General features: G+C 40.6%; 1 protein-coding gene and 1 pseudogene across 1 annotated transcript in view; both read left to right on the forward strand.

Moving 5' to 3' along the window:
• The window catches only part of ANKFY1 (ankyrin repeat and FYVE domain containing 1), a 97,984-nt gene that overhangs the window by 58,653 nt on the left and 25,028 nt on the right, over positions 1–14,303 (forward strand). The window contains exons 5-10 of the mRNA XM_019659839.1: positions 2,991–3,114; positions 4,146–4,295; positions 6,111–6,276; positions 11,446–11,650; positions 13,054–13,122; positions 13,340–13,539. Coding sequence (XP_019515384.1) covers positions 2,991–3,114; positions 4,146–4,295; positions 6,111–6,276; positions 11,446–11,650; positions 13,054–13,122; positions 13,340–13,539 — 914 coding nt within the window. The remainder of the gene's footprint in view (positions 1–2,990; positions 3,115–4,145; positions 4,296–6,110; positions 6,277–11,445; positions 11,651–13,053; positions 13,123–13,339; positions 13,540–14,303) is intronic.
• LOC109391875 (histone RNA hairpin-binding protein pseudogene) lies at positions 9,633–11,435 on the forward strand (annotated as a pseudogene).

A 14,303-nucleotide genomic window follows, 5' to 3' on the forward strand; every position in this document is an offset into this window, starting at 1 on the left:
CTCTCTCTCCCCCTCTCCCCCCTCCCCCTCTCTCCCTCCCTCCCTCTCTTTAGATTTCCTGAGCTTTCCCCTATTGACTTTGTCAAACTTCCTTGTAAATTAAATTGTTTTGATAAAAATGCCCTGGAGTTGGAGTAGTTTAGATAATTGTAATCTGTGTAATGGATTCTTTAATTAAAATGCTTGTTGTTTATTGACTGATTAGGCTTCATAACTATCAACATTACCAGGCTCAATTTTGTATTGTTGGATGTGGGCATTAAGTTATCTGTCAGGGCTTTAAGAGCTGGGATGGAAGAGACCCGGGAGTGGATTCACATGTTGGCTTTTAAAAGGTCACAGAGTGCCCACTGCTGTTTACAGGAGAAATTACACATTTGAGATAGTACATGAAAGGGCTGTGACACAAATGTGTGCATTATGAAGTGCGTGTTGGTCATTTTTGTGATGTAGGGATCTCGGTGGTTTGGGAATGCAATCACCAATTTGATGAAAAAGAAGGGTTTGTTTTTTTTGGGTAAGTATTATCAGGAAAATACTCTTTAAAAAAAGAATTAATAGTGTATGCTAAAAAGTGACAATATGCTTATTTTTTCCCCTGATTATAAAATACATGTTCAGTGTATGGTATTTGGAAAATATAGAATGACATAAAGAAAAAAACTTAAGTCGTTCATAGTTCAACTACTGTTAGCCTTTTGTTGTTTATGTTTTCAATGATTTTCTGTCTCATATTCATATACATGGGATCGATACCAAAACTAGACAGGAGTTTGTGGGCCACTTAAATATATCCTTGATTTTGTACTTTTAAAATTAGGTTTGTTGTTTTTGTGCATCTGTATCCTTTTTGTACTCTAAAATTAAAAACATGTATTAACAACAAAATCCCTTCATAGGAAAGGTAGTCTCCCTTGCTTCTTTTCAAAGAGAAGATATGAACTGAGAATCTGAATTGTACAATAAAAGTACATGTTCTTCAGTTGTGGAAATCATGTCAGTTATTATTTATAGCCTCTCCAAAATGTGAATGACACTCTGGGGATCCCAGAGTTTAGTGAAAATGAAGTGTCTGCCAGTTGCAGCAAAACAGCTGTCCTTGTGAAACATAGTTGACTATCTTGGTGCAGTGTCTTTTGGCAGTAGAAAGCAGGAGAATGGGATTTTCAGACTCTCAGCATTGTCTGTAAAAGTGCTTTGTAAAGTGCTCTGCAAAGGTGAGTCAGTGCTCCCTGAGATCATATCACGTGTTAGGATGTCAGAATGGCAAGATCGCAGATGTTTGTCCTTGTAAAAGTGGCGAAAGTTTGATGTATCAGAAAAGAGAACTTTTCTTCTGAAATGTTCTGATTTCAGAGCCAGAGGTCAGAATGACTTGACAAACATCGCTGTGGTAGGGTGCAGGTTTGCTGAAACTAGTGGTACAGGCCACAGAGGCTCAAAATGTAACATTATTACTTTGTTATAGTAACTTATTTAGATATTGTAACAATTTGATTTAAAAGTGCCCTGGGGGAGATGCTTCTTTACACCAAGTAGTCAGCTATGTTACTTAAAAACAAAGCCCTTAAACATAGGTCTTAGAATAAAACAGATGCCTGCATTTACTGCTAAATGAAGAAATGACTCCAAGATTATTCTTGCTCGAAGGCTAAAGTTTCATTTGTGAGGTATTGAAAGTTTGTTCCTCATGCTTCCAGGGTCTTTCTCATGACACTCCTTCCCCCCCCCCCCCCATTTCCTACTCCAATGGTCTTTCTCCACTTGTGTTAACTAAACCTCACCTGTTAAAATTGGAAGTTATCTGCTAGCCAATCAGTTATTAATTATTATAGAACTGAAACCCACTTATATTAGTTATTAAATTAATGCTACTTCCTTGAGGACCGCAAACTTACCTTATACTGTGCAAAGTTTTCCTTTATCTTGAAAAACACACAGAGATCTCAAAACCTCTGAAATATAAAGTATTATCCTTACTTTACAAAGTAGGATATAGGAGCACAGAGAGCTCATGTGATCAGAAAAGGGTTTTGGGGGGGAACTGAGGGACAGAGGAGGCAGTGGTGGGGTGTCAGGGAATACCCCCTGACACTATATCAGGCCTCTGTGCTGTCCTTGGAGATGAATCTGGTTTGTAGAGAGATGCGCAGGCCCGGGAGATGGAAGGACCATGCCACTGGCCTCAGTTCTGTGGAGGCTTGCTGAGGTCTCCAGGAATCCTGGGGTAGTGGAAGCCTGGATCTTCCCAGCACTGCATCTTCTAAGCCAGGGTGTGTGCCTCCTTGTCTGTGTGTAGCCCTGTCTTCCCTGATATAGTTGGGGTTCTCTTATTAGTGATTGTGAATAGTGTTGTTACCAGGCTTTATGGGACATCCATTGTAGCCAGTTTTTCACTGCCTTGGTATATTCCAGTTTGACTCTTAATTGTTCCTATACATAATAGATTTTTAAAGTGGGCTTTTAAACCAGCTTTATTGAGTTATAATTCACATACCAAACAGTTCACCTTTTGGGAGGACTATTAAGGAGGTGTTAATTTATTGAGGCAGAGCGCCTCATGTTTGAAGCTACTTCTAAGCCACACTGGTTGCATAATAGAGTTGTGTTAGTGGGAACTGCAGATGTGTCCCATGATTAAATATCAAAGGACTGAATTTGACCCACTGTGTGTTGGAGTTTACAGTTGCCTGGATATATGATCAGCAAGTTTCATGGGATTACTTTTAAGGTAGCTGCGGGCTTGTGCCTAACATGTTTATTTACAGGTTATTTTGATTCTGGCCAGAATGAGCAATGTAATATCATAATGAAATTCTAGTACTTTTCAAATATGGTAGCTCAGCTCTAATTTATTGCTAACTACTTTGCTTAACCTTACACTTCAGTGTTATTGGACATAGCCGTCAGGACATGATTATTGCTTTGGTTTGTTATTTATGAATATATTTATCCCAATAATACTGTTCATCGCTAACATTCTCTTGTAGATGTGAGAAGGGTGTCATGTCTCTGGTGAATGTCAGGAACTGTATTCGCTTCTATCAGACTGCGGAGGAACTGAATGCCAGCACCCTGATGAACTACTGTGCAGAAATTATTGCGAGTCATTGGGTGAGTGAGAGAGAGTGAGGGTGAAGCACCCTTCCTGGAAATCAAGACCTGTGCTTGGGACTCGGATCCATTGAGAGTTAACCTCTGGCGCCTGGTTTCCACTTATTACAAAATTGAAAGTTAAGTCGTTGCATTACATGATCTGCGAGATTCTTTTTGGCTCCAAAAGTCTTGTAGTTCTGATTTCAAAGTAGAAGGCAGAAGGTAGCTCAGATCAAGACACAGGCTTGGTGCGGGTACACCTGCTTTCTCCCTCTGTCTGCAGAAGCTGTGGCTCTGAGCCATCGTGTGGGGAGAGAGCACTGTTAGGTTCAGATCTGCCCTTCTTAGGAACCTCTCATCATCAAGAACAGTTTTTACATTTCTTTGCTATGTTGTCTGGTTTGCTTTTTTTTTTTTTAATCATGGCTGGTGCTATGTTTTACAACCTAGTTTCTGTGAACGTTTGATATTCAACAGCTGTGAGCAAAAGTGTCTAAAAGAACTGGATTTTAAAGAATTGAAACAAATGGTAATGTTTCTGCTAAAATAGGTAAAAATTTAGAGACCTGCAATACTAGAAACCAACTGTGACTCGGTGGAGTGAAATGTTTGTGCAAGTTCCGATTAATTCTGTAATTGCCACCTCCGTGGGGTGGAGGGGCGACTCTGTCCTCTTTGAAGGGCTCCTGGTGGCTGCGTCCTTGTTGGATGTCAGTGTTGCCTGTGCTTTACCTTCTCACCGAGAGGCCAGCAGTGCTGTAGCAAAGAGTGCAGGCTTGGGGGCTGGACCTCCTGGCTCGGCCATTTATCACTGTGTGAACTTGGGCGAGTTATTTAGCCTCTTTACGCTTTACTGTCTTCATCTGTAAGATGGGGATGATAACAGTACCTACCTCATAGGGCTTTTGTGAGGATTAAATGAGTTGGAAAATGTTAAGCCCTTTAAAGTAGGGCCAGGCACATTCTAAGGGATTCTTAGTAAATGTCAGTTGTTGTTATTGTTGGTGCTTCGAATCTCTTCTGCTTTTCACTATCTTTTTAATCCTTAGGATGACTTACGAAAGGAGGACTTCAGCAGCATGAGTGCTCAGTTATTGTACAAAATGATCAAATCCAAGACTGAGTACCCACTGCATAAAGCTATCAAAGTGGAGAGAGAAGACGTGGTGTTCCTTTATCTAATTGAAATGGATTCACAGGTACTGAGCTGTTTTCTCCATTTTTCTTGCCTTTTCCCCAAACTACACTAAACTTGTTTTTCTCTGTAATGCCCCTCACTTCCTTCTGAGCCGTTAACTGGCACAGTCTTTAATGCAGTATTTCTACTAGTAGTTTGTTCAAGGCAGTCTGAACTTTTCCTGTCGTGCTTCTCAGAATCCTTCCAGCCTCTGCCCATTGCCCAATTCCAGAGCCACTCCCACATTTGTAGGTAGTCGTTGCAGCAAAACCCAAAATCTGTTTCCGTTTTCTTTTGCTACTGTAAGAAATTAACACAAACCCAGTGGCTTAAAACAGCACAATGTATTATCTTACAGTTTTGTGGGTTGGAAGTCCAGTACAGGCATCACCTGTCTAAAATTAAGGTGTCAGCAGGCCGTGTTCCTTTCTGGAGGCTCTAGGGGGAGAATCCATTTCTTGCTCGTTTGGGTTGTTGGCAGAATTCAGTGACTTGTGGTTATAGCAGCAATGTCCTTATTTTCTTGCTGGCTGTAAGCTAAGGGCTGTTCTCAGCTTTTGGAGGCTGCCACATTGGCCCCCTTCCTCCATTTAAAAGCCAATCCTGGAGGATCAAGTTCTTCCCATGTCACTGGAAACTTCAAGCGGCCTAGTTTTGGGTGACATTTAGAAGGATCAGGCCTCTGGATTATCATGGGGAAGAGTGTTTGTCTCTTCGACCTGCTCTTCTTTCCCTCTTTCACTTGTAGGGACTCATGTGATTAGATAGACTGGGCCCTCTTGGATAATCCAGGATACTCTTCTCCATCTCAAGATCCTTAACCTTAGTCATATCTGCAAAGGGCCTTTCATCCTGTAAGGTGACATAGTCATAGGTTCTGGGGATTAGGACACCGACATCTCTGAGAACTATTGTTCTGCCTACCACATTGCCTTAGAAGAAATGCAGTTGCAGGCCAGCCGAGTGGCGTGTTGATTAAGAGTTGGCTTCGGACGCCAGCTCTGAGCAGCGGGGCCCCTCGTTCAGATCCCACATGGGGCCAGTGACACTGCGCCCTCTACAGCTAAGATGGTGAACAACAGCTCGACCTGGAGCTGGGCTGCCAGGAGTCGCTGGCGATGGCATAGGCTGCAGCCCCTGCTGTAGTGGGCTGCCATAAGCTATCGTGTGTGGCCGGCAGTCGCCATGAGCGGCCGTCCAGAGGCTGGCGACCCATCTGCCTCACCCAGGAAGAGCGCAATGATAATACCAACATGGGCCAGTGAAGCAACGTCCTCCACAACTAGACTGAAGAACAAAAGGACAGCAACTTGTCTGTTCCCCTTCCCCGATTTCCCAACACTGTTCCCCTCTCCCAATTCCCTCAATAAAATCTTAAAAAAAAAAAAAAAAGAAAAAAGAAAGAAATGCAGTTGCTTTTGACAGATGGGAAAGTAGTGTTTTATCCTGGGTGTCCAGTGTGTGGGAGAGACATTAAAGTGCTAGAGGAATTAAGTAGTGAAGCCACAGTCTTTTATGAAAACGTTAGCTGTTTCCCATCAGGCTCCCTGGCACTTGTATTCCTGACCCACTGTCTGCATCTCCCCCTTGGTATTGTCTTCTGGGTGTTTGCGTCCACTTTATGATCCCCATCAATTCTGTGCTCCCTGAAAGGTACGTGCCCTGAGGAGGCCTGAGGGAAGTGTGTGAATTCATTGGAATTTGGGGAGTAAGCAGTGTTACAGCATTAAAATTTGACATTTGCATAAGAGATGACATTTAAGAGTCAAGGCGGGAGAGATAAAAATCAGCGGGGTCGCGATTGGTTGGGTGCTTATTTACAAATTTATCTGTGCAGCTGCCTGGGAAGCTGAACGAATTGGATCATAATGGAGACCTTGCTTTAGACCTTGCTCTTTCGCGACAACTAGAGAGCATTGCCACCACGCTGGTTAGTCACAAAGCTGATGTGGACATGGTGGACAAGAAGGGCTGGAGCTTGTTACATAAAGGAATCCAAAGAGGTAGGAACAAGTGGATTTTATATTCTCCTCTGAGGGCGATTTTACTTCTATCCAGGTAATTTTTAAAGACTCTCTCATCCTGTACTGCAGATTCTCAAAGGTCTTGAGTCTGTATTCACAGGCTCCGTGATTTAGAATTTGTGATCATTAGGTCAGGGAGGGGCTGAAGAGCTGTTGCCTGTGCCTCGTTGGTTAGGCTTTTCATGGCATCAACAGGGCCCCAGAAGAAAGGCTGGAGAGACGGTACTTGCAGGAGAAGGACCTTTTACTTGTCAACAATGGATGTGTTTGCTCCTTCAATGTATCACTTTCTCCAGGAATTGTGCTAGGAAGACTCTACTGGTATTGTTTACTGTAAGAAAGGGCAAGTATCAAAACCACAAATATTTAAACATACTCTTGGGTTCAGAGTTGTCACTTTTACAGACCATACTTCTTGTCTGTCATGGCAAAGTGATAGTTTCCTTTTGTTTTAGAAAAGTTCTATGAAATTGTACGATATTTTGAGTACATAGTCAGTAGTAGTAGGAAGAATATGGAAGTGGTACAATGAAGATCAAGACATTTTAATCTTAATGAATTTACTTTTTGAGGAGGAAAAACGTACATGTCTTCTGTTTCATTTTGTTTTATTTTTCCCATGGCCTTATTAATTCTTAAGCCTCAAATGGATCCTGGCTGACTCTACTCTGTAGTAGTCATTTTTGACAGAGTGGGAAGCTATACAGAGGTCGAGTTCCAGGATGGAATGAAAGCTTTCAAACATGCCGAAGCCTTAATTTTGTAGAGGGAGAGATGACTTGATTGAAGTACTTGGCCGTGGTCCCTTTTTTGTTTACATGTGGACATCAAAGACAGAATATACTGGTTTCCCCCCATCTTAATCATGTATATTTACCCTTCCAGTCATGCATTATTATACTGTTATTGTCTCTGCTACACTTTCGCCATTCACATTCACAAGTTGCTCCCAGTTGGTGGAATGTAGTTACTTCAAATATGGTTCTATTGCAACTGTGGCTTTGCCCTTTTTGGGCAAAGATTTTAATAATATAAATATCTCTCTAAGCCATGTGTTAGAGTGTTAAGCTTGCTGGCTCATGGAGAGGAAAATTTTGCTCATCACTGGAAAGGAAATCCGTAGAATACGTCAGTGTCAAGAGCAGATGCATTTTTCCCAAGCATCACTCTGTTGTACAAAGCCATTGGGTGCTTAGTGCTGGCTGTGTGTTCAGTGGGGAAAGTTTCCACCACATAGGGAATTATTCTTTCCCAATGCTGTTCAGTGTCTGAGATGTTTATTTTGGAAACAAATAGACTTGTTACTAAAAAAACAATCTCAGAATTCTGTTTCTTTCCTCTTAGGGAGTTAAATTCCTTTGTGCGATGAAGAAACATCTTTGATGAGTTATTAAATATTTTGGTGATTGCTTAGTGACAAGAATTGCCAAGAATTGGTGATACATTTTTGATGCTTGTTGTCAGACAATTTAATCTTCCACTCTGAATTGATCGGTTGCCTGCAAGCCTGTGGATTACAGTGTGGGTGTGATAAACTGGGTTGTTGCTACCTTTGGAGACTGTGGCACGGAGTGGTGGACAGAGACTGGTTTGGGAGCTGGACAGGACCAAGGTTATAATCCGGCTCCTCCACTTATTCTGTGATCATGAACAAGTCACTTAACCACTCAAGTCCCCTTTTCCTTATCTGGAAAGGTGTGGGGAGAATGACAAACACTGTTCATAGCACGCGTCATACAGTGACCACCCTGAGGAAGGGTCGGCCCACAGACCTCCCTTGCCCAGTGTTGGAATGCCGCAACTAGTTCCAATTCCTGGAGGAGGTTTTTCACTTTTCCTTCCTCAACTTGAGCTGTCAGTCTGTCGACCTTCCCAAATGATTAAATTGAGTAACATACTTAAATTTAACTGTTAATCTTAAGTTTATTATAATTGAAAATCTTTCATGTAGGAAATATAACACTAATTCTAGACACAACGTTAGAATCTATAAACAGGATCGTCAGTGGTCATTCTAATAACCAAGTACACCAATCAGTTTGTATGGATAATGAAATGGGCAACCAGAGTCTGTGGGTGAGTCCACAGGAGGTATACATATGGCCGGAAGGATGCCATCTCCTCTGATTAGCCGGATCTGGGCAAGAAGGTGAATCCTTGCTTTTTAAAAAAATCTAGTTGTTTTTGTGATTATTTTCTTTAATAACATCAATCAGTGGGTTTATTAAATAGGATGTTCCTATCGTTTGTAGTAGATTTGCAGGCGATCCCACCAACTGGAGCAGCATGAGATACTTTGTATTAATTAAATAATGAAAGTTACTGGCTGTTTGTTGCCTGAATAAAACTTGTGTCAGGAAGCTGTGTTGAAAGAAAAATTGCACATGGATTTTTTTTTTTAATGTTAACTGTGTTGTTAGGAATATTTTTATGTGGACAAGTCATTATAGTAATACCCTAGTAACTTATATATCAGACTTTTCATTTTAAGGCTCTTTGTTCTAATAACTCTAAATTTTCTTCCCACTTCCAGAATATGTGTCTTTCTCTACGATACTTTAATCTATTGCTAATGTATTGTTTTTACCTATTCTCTCCTAGACTGAATCTCTGTGGGGTTTGTTCACACTACACATTAGGACCCTACTAAGAACCCCACCATGTGTATGTATGTATATATGGGTAGATAGCAAAGACCTGACCCAGCCTAGCCCCCTGATGATGCATGTTACCTTTTGCTTTCAGAGCTCTACAGACATCCATTTGTAAAGAAATCTAAGCTTTGGTCATTTGCACGTGATGTTGGTAAAGATTGTACCTTCTCCCACCCTTAAGAAAAAAATGGGGGCAGAAGAATGAAAACATTTCAGAAGGGGTTGGTTAGAGAAGTGTTCAGGTATCTAAAGTCATAACTGATTGGAATTAGAGCCTGTGTGTTAAAGTGGAACCTAATAGCGTTGGCCAGTCAATCCTTTTTCTTCCCAAACATTTCCCTGGTGCCTCTTTTACATAAGACAGTGATGGATAGGAAAGTAAATCAGACATGGACCCATCAGCATCTAAGGGGCCTGTGGTAGCCTAGCCACCTCACTGCCAGAGCTTTCATTCTCCAGCAACGTGGTCCCTTAGAAGGAAGCACGGAGTACTTGGGGAAATGTTGAAAACCAGATGATTTTGAAATTCCGTATCTACTGAAGATCAGATGAAACCAATATATTCAAATGAAAATGAGTATAGGAATATAGATAACAAACTTGAGAGCTTTGCCATTCCTGAAATCCTAAGCCCCCTTCCAGATGTCTAGGCTGTAGAAGTATAGTTGAAGATGAAATAATGTTGCAAGATGTAAAAGAAAGCTCCTCATAAGTGACTTCAAGAGAAAATCATCATCTGGAAGTTGTGGTTCAAAGGAGAGTGCATCTATGATATGGACAGAATTAGAAACAGATGAAGGTGTCCTGATGCAAAGACAAAACAGAGCAACCATGGAAAGAACACTATTGTTGGTGATCGATAGAGTAAAGAAGTTCCAAGACCCCTTTAACAACTTGGCATTCATTCCAACAAGACCGCCAACAAATTTAAAAAGTACAATCAACGATCATGGGACCCACAAATCAGCCTAGGAGATTGCTCTGCATTTTGGGTATCTGCCAGCTAAAGAAGGATGTGATTTGCAAGAAATTTATCTGGTATAAATAAACCTTGGTGAAATGGAAACAGAATCTACAGAAAGTACCTTTGAATCCCAGATGGGCTCTTGGGATGACTTAGATATGCTTTCTGGCACACCCACTAAAGTTAGACAAGGGGCGGATGAGTTTAATTTGAAAGACTTCCCAGTTATGAGCTAATTGACACTACCTGGAGGCCACTGAAAGAAATAATTGCTTCCACCGAGCTAGGCAGAATGTCTCAGGCATGCATTGTGCATTTATAACTGGATGATTTCTCCGTTACTAGTTTATTATCTTAATGATGCATTGTTATTCTTGCCTTTTTTTCTTAAATGTTAATTTTATGTATAGTGACTGTTTGCATGTTTTAATTTAAATGGAACTAAATCCAAGGAATAGTGAACTTTAAGTAATCTTACAACAAAGTTAATTGCTTAATCCCTGTCATCCTCCATATTAACTTGACAAGTATACTTTAACTAGTTTTCCACAAGTGTTTTTAACATGAAATTTCCACTTGTCAGATTGCTTGGTTCTGAATTTAACCATGTATTCACAGAACCAATCTAGAGTCAGCTTTTCTTTGCTGGTATATGACAAAGTAATTTCAGAATTGTATACCTTTAATATCTTTATGTAAACTTAACTGTCGGCCTTCTGTCAATATGTCAGGGTAGGTTTTTCCCCTCATACAGAGCTAAATAGTCAAAGATGGTGGTTTCAGCTGTTGAAATTATTGCGCTTTATGTAATTACTCAGTCTTACTTTGGTATTTGTAAATAGTCCTAGTTAGACTCTTCTGCATGTAATACTCTAGGAGTTAAGGCAATGGAAGGCACTTAGAAAGAAGTTTTGTATTTACAGCCAGTTAATTTACAAAGTAAATTCTTTTTGTAACTAGTTATATGTACAGATTCTTTGTTCAAATATTCACTTGTAAACTTCTTGCTAAGACTTATGTTTGTATGTAATGAGATTGAGAAAAAAAAAGACTCTTCGTAATGATGGTAAATAAATCAGACATGGCCTTACTCCGAACAGGAACCTGTATGCAGGTGCAGCATGTTGGAGGTACGTGTCCCTCAGGTACAGACTATGGTAAGGAAGTGAGAGAGGGGGATAAATTGTGTTGGAAGAAATCTCAGAATGCTTTTTGAGAGTTGATGACCAGAAGAGGACTTTGAAGGGTAGAAGCCTGGTGTATTTAAATAGGGAAGTGATACAGAGGTGAGGGGTCAGGACAGGTCACAGGTAGTCAGAAACTGAATGAAGCCTTTTGAAATGAGTGTGTAACTCCATGAGTTTCCACTTTGGTGTCCCAAAAGGTTCCACTTCAGACACATCCAGTTGTCCCTCTTCGTCTGCAGTTATTGCAGTTATTGACTGGTGACTTTTTGAGGAAACATTGGCCAGAATAGCTTGCCCTGGGTGTTGTTACATGTGACCACTTCTCCTGTTATTTCTTTTCAAGGAGATCTCTTCGCTTCCACTTTCCTCATTAAGAACGGGGCCCTTGTCAGTGCTGCTACCTTGGGTGCCCAGGAGACACCGTTGCACCTGGTGGCATCATACAGTTCAAAGAAACACTCAGCAAGTGTGATGTCTGCAATGGCACAGATTGCAGAGGCTCTGCTGCAAGCTGGTGCCAACCCCAACATGCAGGACAGCAAGGGCAGGTACGTTGCTGCTCTTAGGGCCATTCCCAGAATGTTGTTTCACGGTGGCACGTAACTGGCAGGCAGGGACTTCATGTTCTTTCATTCTGCATTATTCAGTCTGTTTTTATTGAAATCACAAACATTGATTTGTTACACAAATGAGAGGCACAACTGAGGCCAGAGGCATTTGCGAAAACCATTTCCATCCTGAGCAACTGAGGTCCTTGGATTTTTAAGCAATTTCTGTCATCTTCAGAGTGCTCATCTAGTCCAGCTCCTCCAAGGTAACCTTGTTCCAGCACCTTTGTTAGAGTTGCTCGGATAAAGCAACTATTTCTAATAGTTGGGAAATTCTCTGTGTTAAACCCACTTCTACCTTCTTGTAAATACTCCTACTTTAGACAATTCTATCGGCGCAGTGTGCAGCCTTCCACAGTACAGCCCTTTGCATATTTGACAGCAGTGTCGTGCTCCTTTTGTCCCCTTCCCAGAAATGTGTAGTTGAGGTTTCCTTATGGTTTAGAATCTAAGAAAGGGCTGCTTGTGTTTGAGATAGCAGCGTAGGAGGCACTGAGGGGGAGTGAATCCACCTGAATCACCAACCGTAAGTTGGACTCACTTTTCATCATAGCAGTTCAGTATTTTACACTTTGAAAACCCTCTCAGAAAAACAAGAGTTCTGATTAAGTTGTCAGAATAGGAAGATAGATTTGTGTGATGGATAAAATACTTAATAAGATGGATCTCCATGAACTCTCAATATCATGTGGTAATAACTTTATTACCCAGAATGATTACATCCTTTTTTTTTCCTGCTGATTCCTCTCCACCCTCCCCCCGCCATCAGTAAACTCTGGCAGTCTGTACCTCTGAGATAGTTGCCAGCCTGGGGGTCCCTGTGCTCTGCAGTGGCCGTCTCTTTCAGAATCCTTGAGGGCTAAATAAAAGCAGTGAAGAGGGGTTAAATGCCACTTTAATCATTTCCTGCCTGTTTCCACTCTAAATGTGTTTGACTATAACAGAGAATTATGGAAAGAAATAGTTCTTTTCAGAATTGCAGAGGATTGTAGGGGAAAATATGCGTACCTGTGATAGAAACTGCTGTTTAAAAAACATGAGTATATATATATATACACAATCAGTAAAGGTCAGTATTTAATTGGAAATATTTTATATCTCTTTTTTTTTATTGATTCTTGTCCTTCTGGCCACTGAATAAATGGTAACATATAAGCAAACCCATTTTTATCCTTTGATACTTGGTGATGGTTTTGGAAAACTGTTTGCCAGGGTGGAAAAAGACACTGATGTAGCAATGTGGAATTTCTTGTGGATGGTGATTCTGTGTAGGATTCTAGTCGCCTCCTGCTGTGAGTAATTGGGCCGGTCCTGACTGACACCTCTTCTTGTTTACCCTGCAGGACTCCCCTACACTTGTCCATCATGGCCAGGAATGAATACGTGTTCAATCAGTTGCTGCAGTGTAAACAGTACGTAGGGAGACATGGAGAAATGAAAAGGCAGTTGTGAGGGTGGGATTGTGAGTGAAAAATAATTCTTTTAAATGTCTTTTAGTGTTATAAATTTTACTGTGTAAAAATAGAATTTTAAAATGATCATTCTAAAGCATAAAGAGAAAGAATGAGGCTGTCGGCAGTGCAGTGTCTGAAGGAGATATTTGCTGTTCACGTTGCTTCCTTGTTTCAGATTAGATCTAGAACTGAAAGACCATGAAGGCAGCACAGCGCTGTGGCTCGCAGTGCAGTACATCACTGTGTCATCCGACCAGTCCGTAAACCCGTTCGAAGACCAACCTGTCGTCAACGGGACTTCGTTTGACGAAAACAGCTTTGCAGCCAGACTCATTCAGCGTGGCAGCAACACCAACGCACCTGATACAATAACAGGTAAAGCATGGACCCATAAGAGCCACTGCGAAGTCTGGAGGCTCCATTGAAATAATGTGTCAGCGTTTTACCAACAATTGAGAAACTGGATGACATGCTATTATTACAAGTATTTTGTGTTCAATTTTAACTAGAGTAAAAGTCCGAGTTATTATTTTTTTTCTTTAACGTGTGCTTCAAAAAATTTAGCAGACTGCAAGTTAAAGCCTTTAAGCTGAAACACTTTATTTAATGCAGCAAGTTTCAGACTTTTTGGATTCAGAGCCCCTTTTACCGTCTTAAAAATTACATTCCAAATAACTTTTGTTTTGGCGGATTATATCTCTGATGTTTACCATGTTAAAAATTAAAACAGATTTTGAAAAGATGTATTAATAATTTTAATACATCATCTTACGTTAGCATATAAAATCTTTTATGAAGAATAACTTTCACAACAAAATTTCATTGGAAGAGTGACTGGTTCCTTATATCTGCATCTGTATTCAAACTTTTGAGATATGTTGTTTTGGTTAAAGTATATGAAGAAAATATACCCTCACACAGTTATGTAGCTAGAAAAGGGAGGTGTATTTTAAGAGCCTTTTCAGATAATTGTGAATATAGTTCTTTAATACTCCAGCAGGCAAAATTCATCACATAATAGTTTCTTTATGATTAGTTGCAATGTGGAATCTGAAACCATATCAGTTTCAGATATGGTTTTTTTATACTTTTTATACTTCGTTATATTAAAATCCATGGCCGTTTGTGCTTTGAATGGA

The sequence above is a fragment of the Hipposideros armiger genome, unplaced genomic scaffold, assembly GCF_001890085.2.
Source record: "Hipposideros armiger isolate ML-2016 unplaced genomic scaffold, ASM189008v1 scaffold_304, whole genome shotgun sequence".
NCBI classification, from domain to species: domain Eukaryota; kingdom Metazoa; phylum Chordata; class Mammalia; order Chiroptera; family Hipposideridae; genus Hipposideros; species Hipposideros armiger.